Genomic DNA, 12,501 nt, shown 5'->3' with positions numbered 1-12,501 from the left:
GTAATAAAGAATAAATCAATCTGGGATTATGGGGCTCATATAAAGTAACAATTGCATGAATCATTACATTCATCAGATTTTTGTTGAGGAGCATTTGAATAACAATATTTTTAGACATAACACCGTCTGGAAGCCGATAGTCTAGTTGCCATGAAGCACAAATTTAACATTGGCCTTGACTGGACTGGGTAAGCTGAGTGCAGCCAAGTGCAACTTGATATCACAGCTGGACGACAGAATGTGATCACATCGTGTTGGGAATATTTGTCTGGAGTGGGCTGCGCCGATCACTCACTGCTTATGTTATGGGACTTATAGTTGTGCCTGCCCAATGTCGATAACGGCGTACTCCCGGCACCCCCTTCCCGCATGTTTAGTGTCAGCTGATTGGCGGTTGCCCAAGTTGTCGGAAAGACACATTGATGCCCACTTTCACTCGGACGGAATCGAATGCCGGTGCAACAGTGGTTCGGTGCAGAGATTGTAGTGGCCGTTGTGGAGAACTGAAGCGAATGAAATTGAGGTATGGCATGATTTCCATTATGAAAATGACTATAGATGCTGGTTTGGATCGCCCCTTGCTCTATGTATCATTAAGTTGATATCTCTTTCTATTTGTGTGTGTCTGTGCATCTGTGTATCTGAGTGTGTGTTACTTAGAACATTTACGTCATTGACGTCAGATATATTGATCCTTAGCTTGATGCTCCCTTTTGTCACAGTATCGAAAACATACTAAATCTATAATTGTACCGTTTGGACAACGAAAAACGATGAGAAAAACATTTGTGAGCATTTCTGTTCAGGCCGTGGACTATGACATGGTCCTTGAGATGATCACGATTGTCTGTAGCGTTGTCTGGGTGTAGCCTAGAACCCCTCCTGTTCTCCAACCCACTCCTATTATAACTTCCCACTCAATATTACTAGTCTATTCGGCAGAAAAGCGATCCGGGGCTAGAATAGGATGGATACCAGCAAGAATAGAATGGACAACAAGCCAGTTTGAGTAGCACCAAAACAGGAATAGCAAATCATACATTCCCTATGTATCTGAAAATCATGTGCACTCGGACATATTACTCAAACAGCTAGAATGGTTTATATGTATACAGCTGTATTACAGCATCAGCTGGAAAAAGATTTGTAGGCAACTAGACATAGCTGATAACCCGCTGTGTAAAGTAACGACTTAGGGTAGTCATCGGTGTTCATGAATGTTTGATATCTTAAGTGTTATGATGCATTTCTAAACTAATTAAGGCTTTGGAATCACCATGAGATTTTGTCATACTGGACGAAGAATATTTATTATGCTACTGGACTCTGACTAGGTCGATACATGCTCACTGACCCATAATCGTGACCGTACATCTTCGGCAGGTCACGTATTTTCGTCAGTCCGTCAAAGGTAGTGTGTCATTATAACGTGAGGAGGAACGAAGGTCCGGTCAAAAATTGCCTGTTGGGTCGAAGGTTAAAACTCTATCCACTCGTAACTTATCCTGTCCACCAACAAATAAACTAGTTCGCAAATCCCGCGGCTTAGAAACACATCAACCACGAGGTCGAAAACTAGAGTTCCACGACCTCTTACCTTCGCCAAATGATGTTTACCTCTTTTAGATAGACGTATTGTATCTCATTGATTATGGAAATTAGGTCATCGTGTGCATAAATCATAACAGATGATAATATCATCTACCCAAATAACACAAGTTGCTTAAAGTACGGTCTTTAGAAAAGAAGGCTATTTAAGTACATGTGTATTTCCTCATAAATTATGTAAACACACGCGCGCGCACACACACACACACACACGCATACATACACACACACGCACATATATACACACACGTACGCACGCACACACGCACACAAACACACGCACACAGACAGAGAGAGAGAGAGAGAGAGACGAACGGCACCGAACACTAACCTTCTTGTCAAAGGTTGAAAATAGCAAATGTACTCCGGTGGCGCTGTATGTTTGTCCCCAGCACATTCTTAGTGTGATAAGTTTGTACAATCACACTCACCGCCGCTACCCGTCACGTGAAAATGACGAAACTTTCGGAGACGTACTATGTGTGCGGGAGTCACTGTTTGTACGAAATTTATCTTTCACCTACAAAGAATTGCAAACATTACATCGCCATGGGCGCTTTGATAAGATAAGAAAGCAAGGTTTGGGGTTCGTACACTTAGAAAGTGGATGAAATGCGCGGTGTGGAATTTGTGTAAAATGACGTTTACATGTAACTTGTTATGGCTTTCCGGAGTTTATTTTGTCATGTTGCTGGATGTAAGTAGTATATTTCTCAGTGCTTTAAATAAATGATAAGCACGACTACGTGCGTACATAACCCAAATTGGCCGTAAACTGGTTAATTTACGTTTCTTAGTAACGTTAACGTTACGGTGGTGATATCATGTCTCACTGCTTCAATTATCACGAGTCGATTAATGATTTACTAACTTTGTCTCTGTTTACGTTTCAGCGGTTGCTCAGAACCAAGTCTATGCGGTTGGGCAGAACTAAGCGTACGACAAGAACTTAGATAAGTCTCGAGGGCACAAGAATGGGAGAACATGTAAAGGACGTGTCGCATTGGGTCTCGCTTCTTGGCAAGGAGCAGAAAGCATCCGATGTTGGCGGCAAGAAGTTGAATACGAGGTTGGACGTGACTAGGGACGACTCACCTGTTAAACCACAGAACAAGGCGCTATTATGTGACGCGTCTGTAACTGTCAGCGAGAACAGGCGACAAGCGACGTGTTTGTCAACCCCCGACCGAGGTGAGGAAGGGCGCGGTCTAGACAGCTATCGCAGCCCGAGTTGTGCACAGCAGACTAGTATAGGTTTGGATACGGAGAACGCGTCAAACATAACAAGGCCACCAGGAACACTCAGCGATAAGACAGCGGAATCGGGACAGACAACTAAATACGCGTTTCTGCACCAGACCACTGCGAGGGCAGGCATTAGAGGCATAAATGTCCCTCCGTCCAGAAAATTAAGCGCAGATTGGTTGGAAGACTTGACTCTGGCGTTGAAAAAGGAAAACGGGACATCAATGGAAGGAGGAAGTGAGCCACTTCAGACGAAAAATACGTCTGACCAGGAAAACATTACTAAGAGGCCGCACGTGAATTGTCAGGTTGCTACGACAGGTGAAAGTAAACGCACTTTGGAAGAGACTATGGACGGCAAACAACAGGGGGAAAGAACAAACGTCACCCAGAATGTACCCGAGGTCATTGTGGCGTTCACAGAGTTTAAGCAAAGAGGTGCAAGACTGGAAAAAAACTTGCGTTGGCTCAGACAAGAAATCGTAAGTACTGTTCTAATAGACATACATGTATGTGTATTTACGTTTTCTGAAATAATTGTACTTGATTGTACCTGGACCTCATAACATTATTCAGGGTGTTTGGTGTTTAGATCCCCTAGCAAAGTGCTACGGCTATTACTCTTCATAGTCTTGTCGTAATGTTAGGGAATTCGGTGGGGACAAAGTATCTAGATCCCATTTATCAGAATAACCCTTTTGCCTCCAAAAAGACCTCAAATCCCTAGCAACTCGATAAGAGAGCAGGAGTTCCAAACAGTCCCTTGACCGGCTCTCCAAATATTTACACGGCAATAATTCTTGCGTTGTCGTAAAAGTGGAAGCGGGCATTGTAGTGTTTGGATCAGCCCCAATAACGCAAACTGGTTTTCCCATGTATGTTCTAAATCATTTTCTGCAGGTGTCAAATAATGGTACATGTACTTCTGATATGCGCTAGGAGGCAGCTGTGCAAAGGTTAAAAGCACGGAGACGCGAATGGTTAAAGAAGTGTGACACGGGTCAGGCTTTCTATGTGTCGAGTAGGCCCTTGGTCATTAGGCATGCAATCTTTGGAGCATGACTAAGCTAAGTTTAACATGTCGCACTGTTCTTCAACGGGATGTCTCTGTAGCCCAACTGGCATAGCAGCCTCACAGTTGATCTCCTGGTTCCAACTAGTAGTTGGTAACTGGGAGACCCCGGTTCAATCCTGGGAAATGCATCTCGGTTGGGGCTGCACTCGTCTTTCGGAAGGGACGTAAATGGGGGTCCCGTGTTCGAGGAGGTGCCTCAAGCACGTTTAAAGGGGGAAAGCTAGCATCGCCTCCCTGCAAAAACGTATACCCTGAGCTGCTACTGAAACAGCAAAAAACAAAAGAAACTTACTGCTTTATGTGCTGCTAGGCACTCCAAGGGTCTGAACGAACGAACTGTTCTTCAATTAATATGACAGCCTACATTTTCCAAGACACGACAGAAGAATAGGAATGTATGTTTGTACGTAAACTTCTCTGTTATGTTTTATGGGCGGAAGAACGATAACCTAACTGATCCTAAGCTGATCCACTCGTTCGTTACAATCATATACCTGTGAAGGCTAATGGTGTGATATTACATGCACTCCGTCCCTTTTCCCGCTTTCTTAGAGGTTGACGACAACCTACATCAGATGATTAACCATGAAGTGCAATGTACTAATATTGCCTGAAATACGCCTTTACCATTACACTGCTGCCAAGAGCCAAAAAGATGCACTCCGGGTAATGTGTGCATTGTGGATTTGGGTACCCGGAAACATCCTTATTACCAAACACAGTAATTACGATAATTAATCAACACACACTATAGTACTACATATATGTCTTCAACTAAACTAGAATAAGAAGATGTTCATGTTTTGTTTCTTGTCTCTGTTCTTCCAGATGGACTTGAAAGAGCAAGACCAATCGCTGATGAGACAATTTCTGGACTTGCGCAGTAGCATCCACCAACTGATAGAAGAAAGGTATGATAGCTGATTTGTCCAGAGCCTTCTCGATGTAAATTACAGAGCAAAAGAGATTGTGTGAAAGAAACATTGAAGGGGACGGAGAGAGAAAACATTTGCCAAGCCTTGCCTTTCTATATAGTCGCTTGTGATTTCTGTCACTGCCGCAATCAAATAGAATGAATGAATGAATATGAGCGAACGAACGAATGAAAGAATGAATGGTTTATTGACACACTGATGGTTGTTTGTCCGTCGTTTTGGCGATGACATCACGCTTTTTTTATAAGGACAATATTTATTGACAAAAAAGTACAGAGACTTTTGTAATGTCTTCTGCAACTATATATATATATATATATATGAAAACAAACAAGTGGATACGTACAAGTATATTGGGTAATTCAACATGTCGTGTTTTACGTGTCACTCATACTACTACATGTAAGTCTAAACATCCTTTGATATATTTACCTATTTATCACTTTGTATCATTAAAACTTGTCCAGAATTGATTAATCATGATGATGAATGTGTGACCAAGTAGTTCACGTTCTCCTCAGCTTGAAGGTCCCGAAGAACTCTGCGTCTCTCCTGTCCCTGTCGTCTCAGCCGGACCTGCGGGAGAGCTGTCTGTCATTGGACGAGGCGTATGGTTCCTCCTCTCCGGGTAGGTTCATCATCATCATCATCAACGGTCTCATGTCACCATGGCAACAAGTCTGTAGCATTGCCATGGCAATAGGCAGCCAGGCAGCGAAGCGTGCTAATGAACGGGTTTACTTGAGATCTTAAAACCTTGGTCAATTATTTCTTAGCAGCCACACCCCAACCAGGAAAAATATGTCTTTCGGCCCTTTAACCTTGTGACAGCGTATTCCAAAAACTGTACTGGGATAAAATGGGATGTTGTTAAATTTCATAAACCTTGTGACTTGCGACAACACTTGAAACAAAATACTTGAACAAAACTTGAAGCTAAACAACGGGGAACATATATACGCTAGATAACAGTTATTCAAGCAACTGGATAGATGTTGTAAACGGCCAGACGTTTCAGGTAGCATCCACTTCGAATTGAGTAATCTTGTGTGTCTTGGGTTTTAACCTTCATCGACATAATAGGGGACATCTTTAACAATGTAATCATTATTTCTATTCCGCATATCATTCCTCATGTTTTAAAACCTTTATTTCACAGTGTGGCCAAATCTAAGTAACGAGGATGACTACCTGCCCCCCTACCGGCCGCGGTCAGCGACAGGCCCGTGTACCCTGGGGTGGACTCCGCCCCTGTCGCGCCTCAGACTCACCAGGGAGGAGGGTGTGGAGCGAGAATCATTCTTCTAGCCGTCTCACATGACTCACGGGGTTGTTCTGGTTTTCCTGTGGACGCGATCGCGGACAGTTTGTCAGGTTTTCAAATACCACCATGTCTAAAAGTTTTGACTGCTTGGCACCAGATAAAGAGAAGACGTATTGGCAACTCAGCTATCGTCATGGCAACATTGATTGAATCGCATTGTACGGGGCACGTAGGTGAGTTACCAAGTGCTTTTGGAAACAAAAATGGCGCTACGGGCCGTGGGGCGATTGGAATAATAACCAAATAAGAACAATCACGGTTCATAAGCCCGAAACTCTCACAACTAGAGAATGTACAATCCCATTTGCTGATAATATGCCTACGAACCTTGATCTCTATTAGCTACTTCTGTGACAGACTTCTATGGGTCATCATGTGTTCGCCTGAGTGTTTATTGGTGCAATGTCTTATTTTGGGAGTTGTCAATGTATTCAGTATTTGTTCATCTTTTCCTGTCAACATTCGTTTTCCACATTTCCAGACTGTAACAAATGTGTAAATACTTGTTGAAATAATATGAAGATCAATCACAATCAGATGGAATAAATTATGGTCATACATGTGATTTATTTGTGATACTTCACCTTAGTTAAATACAAAAGTCACCAATGAACAGTGCTAAAGTCACGTATTAATAGGTGCAAATATTTCATTTTCTGTTCTAAGCAAACAATATACAAATATATATCATGTACATCTACAACTGCAACAATAAAGCATATACACAATATACCACTAAATACCATCTTTTATAAATACATCCATATGAATATTATATACCAAGATAACCTTCACCAACATAATATAAATGTATGTCAATGCTCTAAACCAAAAACTAACATTAGCCAAACATACTGCATGTGCACAGTCTCTAATGAAGGTTTTATAAATAAAACCTCCTTGCTCTAACTTACTACATTAAACAACAATATATATATTATATAATAATCAATATTTAGACCAAATACCCAAACTTTCTTCTTGGTTGGTCTTGGCCAGAAACCAAACATAGCAGCACCATAGAATTACTATCCAGCTCCATCTACAGCTGACAAAGTGCACATGTATATACCATTAGGTCATGTTCACCTGTATAAGACTTATATGCCATATGAATTCTCATACTTGCTATAACTCTTTGACATGCCCGATAACACATAAGGCATTACAGTCATGTGCCAGTCAAGGATTAAATGGTGTCTAGTATTGTTGTTGACAGCTGACATTGTCACATTGATAGATAAAAACAATTCATCACCAAGGCTGATGTTTCATGCATACATGTACGCACTACAGTCTTGTACATGTAACTCCAGCAGTAAAGACAAGGCTTTAAAAAAAACATCTTTTAATACATGTATTACAAATTGCCATTACCCCTCCATTAAGAATTGATTTGCACTGTAATGGTGTTGCATACAGCAGCCACTACAGCAGTGTATCTTATACCAAATGCTGGGTATTTGTCAGCAAATGCAGAAAACATGTAATAACCTTATAGACAGACAAGCCACAGATAAAAGGTTTATGCAAGTCTAAATCAACATCATTTAAATGTCTTCATTCTCTGATTTGCAGATTTCTTTTTTTTTCAAACAACATCTGTGATATCCAGTACATGCATTTGATAATAGATTTCTTTCTGTGCAAAGAACTGATCACAGGTGATTTTTCATGTTTGTAGGAATGTTTACTGTCACCAATCAATGTTAAAATCTGTTCACTTCACTTCACATCAGGGCAAGAAAAGGGGCTCTGAGATGTTTCTTGTAATGTCTTCTTAGACGAATTCCGTCTTCCCAATGGATCTCCCTTGTCTTGTAAAGAGTGGGTGAACAACATAGTGCTGGATCCATGCGTCCATCTTTACCTGGTTCTTACTGTACGTTGACAAGAGAATTCCTGCAGTGACCAGCAGCGCTGACCACACATATCTGGAGGAACAAACAAACAAACAGACAAACATTACAACAAAGCTTAGATAGTGTACTGGTATATTAAGACAGAAAGGTATCTTGTTACATTTTATATTTCCATGGAGTTTGGGAAATATACATACAGTCAGGTAATTAACAGTTTCAGAAAACAGGCTTTCCCAGCATTGTACATCTTGTACATGAACACTAACAATTTTGCTGATTGCTAATCATAAATTTGATACTGAATCCAATCATTTAACATTAATCACAGAGCATGGAACATGTTATGATGAGGTTGTTAACTGGCTGTTCTAGATATGCATTATATTTCATAGAATTTCTCATCTGTACATAAGATCGCATTTGTTGTTTTTTCAGAACAAACTTTTCATGATCAAAAAAGTGAACTTGCAAAATACTAGGCAAGAAATCTGTACAGTTAACATAAAAGGGGAACATGAGTTACATTTTGTCCAGATTTGATCACTTACATCAATAATAAATAGGGGTTTAGAGTTTGCTATTCTAAAGGTTGTCAGACTAAGTGTGTGTTGTACTTACTGCATAGTGAATGGCTTGGTGAAGAAGATGAAGCTCAGGATGATGGTCACTGCCTTCCTACAGGTTGTTACTGGCAAAAAAAAACAATACAGGGAAATTTCAACATTGAAGTGATACAATCATCCCACTGTCATTTGGCTTAAGTCATCATATCAGTTGTCTATTAACTCTATGCAGATTCATGCAATGATCATTCAAGGCAAATTTGTGCAGCCTACATGCAATCCCCATGGCCAAATGCCTGCCTCCCTAATTTAGCCCAGTGGCAAAGCTGGACTCTGGGGAAATCTAACCTTAAATGGAGAGGCAAGCATTTAGTCTGAAAGGATTGTGTGTAAATCCAGCTAGTTTGTCTCTTAACAATCATATCCCCATTGTTGCTACATCTTCATATCAATGAAAAGCCTGTTCATTTCTCTATATACCTGTCACAGCTAGCAAGGCTCCAAATGACTTGACCAGGGTGAGCACAAAGTTGATCCCCACGAAGCCTGTAACTGACAGGGCTGCTGCAAGCCCATAGGTGTGCCCTGGGTACTGGAGGGGATCGAGAAGATAACAAAACATCAGGTCAGACACAAATCAAAGTTTGTCATTGTTAAAATTTGGTGGCAAAGTTTGATATAGTACATTGTTGATACAAAATTGCTTAGAACTGTGATAGTGTTATAATAGCTATACGTTATAAACATTACCTGTGCACAGAAGCGGATTGGCTCCAGGAGTTCTCCTGATAGAAGCAGTCCAACCAAGATATAAACAAATCCCACACTATAGGAGTACAGTACCTGTGGGGAAACAATAATGATGCTCATGCACAGTTCGATATAATGAAGACAGTATTTGAATCAACATCACACAGTGAATGAGGGTAAGGTGTGCCATTACATCATTCTAGAAAAATGTATTTATTGTTGCTAGAGACAAAACAGAGCAAAAGCAGTATCTTCCCAACTCTATGTAGGGTACAGAAACATGTCAAGAAGTTATCTGACAGTTCTGACAGCACAATAGATGTTGACACACCACTTCAGTGTTAGTTGCACTGTGTGCCTTCATGGTCTTTTCCTGCACGTTCCCAATTACTGCATCAGCCACCAGTGCTAGGGAGATCAGTACCACACCTGCAGTTGTGACAAACACAGACATGAATCAAACCAGCAGAAATCACATTCTTCTAACTCCTGTCATGCTGCATATCATTGCTTTAAATTCATCATGCTCCTGTCGCACAATCTCGCACATGCACATATAAGAGTTCTGGCAAGTTTTTGTGTGTTCTCCCATGTACATGTCGGTACAAAGTCTTGCGAGACAATTCCTTCGTATGATGACTCAGCATCAAACGATCACCTGTGCATTAACATGTACTTCTAACTGTAATCTATTTTGGTTATGTACTGACCATGAGTGTCAAAATTGGGTTGGACCTCCACATCCGCCAGGGTGAAGAAAATCAAGCCAAACGTCATGCAGAGACAGGCTGTCACATCAATCATTCCATACCTTTTACCTGAAAAAAAATTCAGTTTAATTGTGAATCATAATACCAAGTCTGTATTTTTTTCTATCGCTCTGCAAAATTGTTTACATTCTTACTTAAAATCTTTCAAGATTTCTCTACAATGGTCACATGAGGGTATTCGATCTCTGACCCATATTCAATGTACCAAAAATCAGCACAAAAATTGTGTCTTCAGAATGTGATTTTGTACCTTGTATAATCATCCCTCCAATCATGACAGGAATGAGTTTGCAGCATTTAAAAATGACTTGGGTTGGGTAGTTCAGATAACCCACTGCAGAGTTGGACAGACCCATGGTGGCAACTGTCAGGAAGGCCAGACCACAGTAGGTTTTCATGGGAATTCTGTAAAATAAGACATACAAGATGTTTCATCAATTTCAAGCAACTTGAAAGATTTGACATTTAAAATTCACAGACATGGATAATGATATTGTATACAAATTACATTGAAAGGATCATTACACACTGGCACACTGTACATGATAGAATCAATAGAATACTTGTAAAACCAATGGTTTACCGTTGCCAGAAAAATGCTGAAGTGCATATCAAGTACCTGTATTATTAGAGGAAATATTGGGCAAAATGTTCCTCACCTTCTTGTTTTGTCTGCCTTGAACTGCAGCTCTCCAGCACCAAAGACAGAGTAGAAGGCAAACTGCACAAGTGTGAGGTACCATCCAAAGGGCTTAAATCCCTCCAGCCTAAAGATCAGCTCCTGTCAAGATGAAATAAACAAATAAATATTCAAATAGAAAATGCATACACTGGCTGCAAGAGGTAAATTTAACATTCTTGAATATCATTGACAAAAAAAGCAATGATCATGTCTCCACTTTACTTTACCATAATGGCATAAGCAATATTGTTCATATATGGATTGGAACATTTAAAAAATTTTGTCGCCTTCTATTTAAAGATAGGAAAAATGCACACTTACCAACACATACCCATACATGAGATAGAAGAAGAAGACTCCTCCCACACACACAAGGAACTGTCCAGCTCTTGGCAAGCCCCTTAAGGATACTCCAAGGACTTTGATTTCATCTGGCTGCTTTTCTCCAACTGGCTTTGCAGAGACGTAACTCTCTCCATCTTGGATGGTTATGGATACGTTTCTTCCATTATTGAGGTTTGCAGAATCTAGATCACGTTGGCTTGTTGTAGTATCTGACATGTTTACAATGCTGGTATTTCTTGTCTTGATCATTAGAGTATCTTAAGCTGCACACACCTCAAGTCAATTGATGGTAATCACTAATTGACAAAACAATTTACTCTAACTGACAATAACAGCAGTCGTGCACAATACAATCCGGTTCCTCCTCGATTCAGACTATCTGACTTAATCTTTACCAAATGTAGATAACTTAACAATGTGTAAACATACCAGCATGATTAGCACATTTATGATATCTCCCATAGATAGTAGCCGAACCAATAAATAAAATAAAATAAATATTTGACCTCATTTGATAAGCTCCTTACATGAAGTTCCAAGTTGCATGTAAACACAAATGTGTCACAACAAGACACAACAAGGCTTTGTTTTATACCTGTTACAAATACATTTCTAGCGCTTTATGGTCATGTTCTGCAGCTGTTACATATTTTCAGCTCCTGAATGTGGCAGGTGTCTGCCACGTGTCGGTTTCTAGTAAAATCTCGTTGAGGCTCAACGTTGATTTGTTGTCACCTTACATGTATTATACTGGGAGTACTGCTTGTATAATAGACATGTAAATAAGCACTGTCTGGCATTGAAGAAATAACCATACGCTGTGGAGGGTTTCCCTGAGTTAAAGTTCCATGTATCGTATTATCATGAAGACACAGGTGACACGTACATGAAGCTGTTCAACCGGACCTGCCTGTCAGGTGCTATGATACCTCCCTGAAGTTGAAACACGGCGTCTAAAATTGTGCGCCTCGTATTTGTCGCTCCTTCGGTTTCCTCCTTTTATAACAGCATTTTCCCTGTGTTGAATATATCCCAGTCCCAGGTTGCTGACGTTATAAACTGCCGTTCAGGGCGTCGAAAACATTTGTTTCCATCGCCACTTGTAGTTGTACGAACAGCTGTCCAGCTACTTCCACTGGTAGGGTCCAAGTCACGTCTCATCCGTGGGGTTTACCATAGTATTGTACTAATACAACTATTTCATTTCACAATTTTTTGTGATTTCATTTATCTTGTGCAGTATAATAATATGATTTACTTGTATGTTATTAGTGCAAGTTTCTTTGGGTGCTTTATTATTGTTATCAGTGTGTTTTTATACAATAACCCCCCCCCCCACATT

The 12,501-nt window shown here is 40.5% G+C and overlaps 2 protein-coding genes across 2 annotated transcripts; one reads left to right on the top strand and one right to left on the bottom strand.

Annotated features, from left to right (window-relative positions):
• Positions 1-369: 369 nt before the first annotated feature.
• Positions 370-6,576, top strand: LOC136428360 (uncharacterized). The gene is made up of 5 exons (XM_066417813.1): positions 370-523; positions 2,502-3,335; positions 4,757-4,839; positions 5,385-5,491; positions 6,023-6,576. The coding sequence occupies exons 2-5, from the start codon at positions 2,583-2,585 to the stop codon at positions 6,169-6,171; spliced, it is 1,092 nt and encodes a 363-aa protein (XP_066273910.1). The 5' UTR covers positions 370-523; positions 2,502-2,582; the 3' UTR covers positions 6,172-6,576.
• A 158-nt stretch (positions 6,577-6,734) lies between these two features.
• LOC136428359 (adenosine 3'-phospho 5'-phosphosulfate transporter 2-like) lies at positions 6,735-12,313 on the bottom strand. The gene is made up of 9 exons (XM_066417812.1): positions 11,136-12,313; positions 10,792-10,913; positions 10,383-10,537; positions 10,073-10,180; positions 9,694-9,791; positions 9,363-9,455; positions 9,093-9,204; positions 8,668-8,737; positions 6,735-8,121 (listed from the first exon to the last, which is right to left on the bottom strand). The coding sequence occupies exons 1-9, from the start codon at positions 11,406-11,408 to the stop codon at positions 7,968-7,970; spliced, it is 1,185 nt and encodes a 394-aa protein (XP_066273909.1). The 5' UTR covers positions 11,409-12,313; the 3' UTR covers positions 6,735-7,967.
• Positions 12,314-12,501: the final 188 nt, after the last annotated feature.

Source organism: Branchiostoma lanceolatum, chromosome 2 (genome assembly GCF_035083965.1).
Source record: "Branchiostoma lanceolatum isolate klBraLanc5 chromosome 2, klBraLanc5.hap2, whole genome shotgun sequence".
Taxonomy (NCBI): Eukaryota; Metazoa; Chordata; class Leptocardii; order Amphioxiformes; family Branchiostomatidae; genus Branchiostoma; species Branchiostoma lanceolatum.
This window is presented reverse-complemented; position numbering and strand designations above follow the sequence as displayed.

Coding starts and splice junctions, on each gene's coding strand:
- LOC136428359 (XM_066417812.1), bottom strand. CDS start 11,408: ATGATCAAGACAAGAAATACCAGCATTGTAAACATGTCAGATACTACA. Junction 8,738..9,092: donor AGCCTTGCTAGCTGTGACAG/GTATATAGAGAA, acceptor TTTTTTTGCCAG/TAACAACCTGTAGGAAGGCA. Junction 8,122..8,667: donor ACCAAGCCATTCACTATGCA/GTAAGTACAACA, acceptor TTGTTCCTCCAG/ATATGTGTGGTCAGCGCTGC.
- LOC136428360 (XM_066417813.1), top strand. CDS start 2,583: ATGGGAGAACATGTAAAGGACGTGTCGCATTGGGTCTCGCTTCTTGGC. Junction 4,840..5,384: donor CACCAACTGATAGAAGAAAG/GTATGATAGCTG, acceptor CGTTCTCCTCAG/CTTGAAGGTCCCGAAGAACT. Junction 5,492..6,022: donor GTATGGTTCCTCCTCTCCGG/GTAGGTTCATCA, acceptor TTTATTTCACAG/TGTGGCCAAATCTAAGTAAC.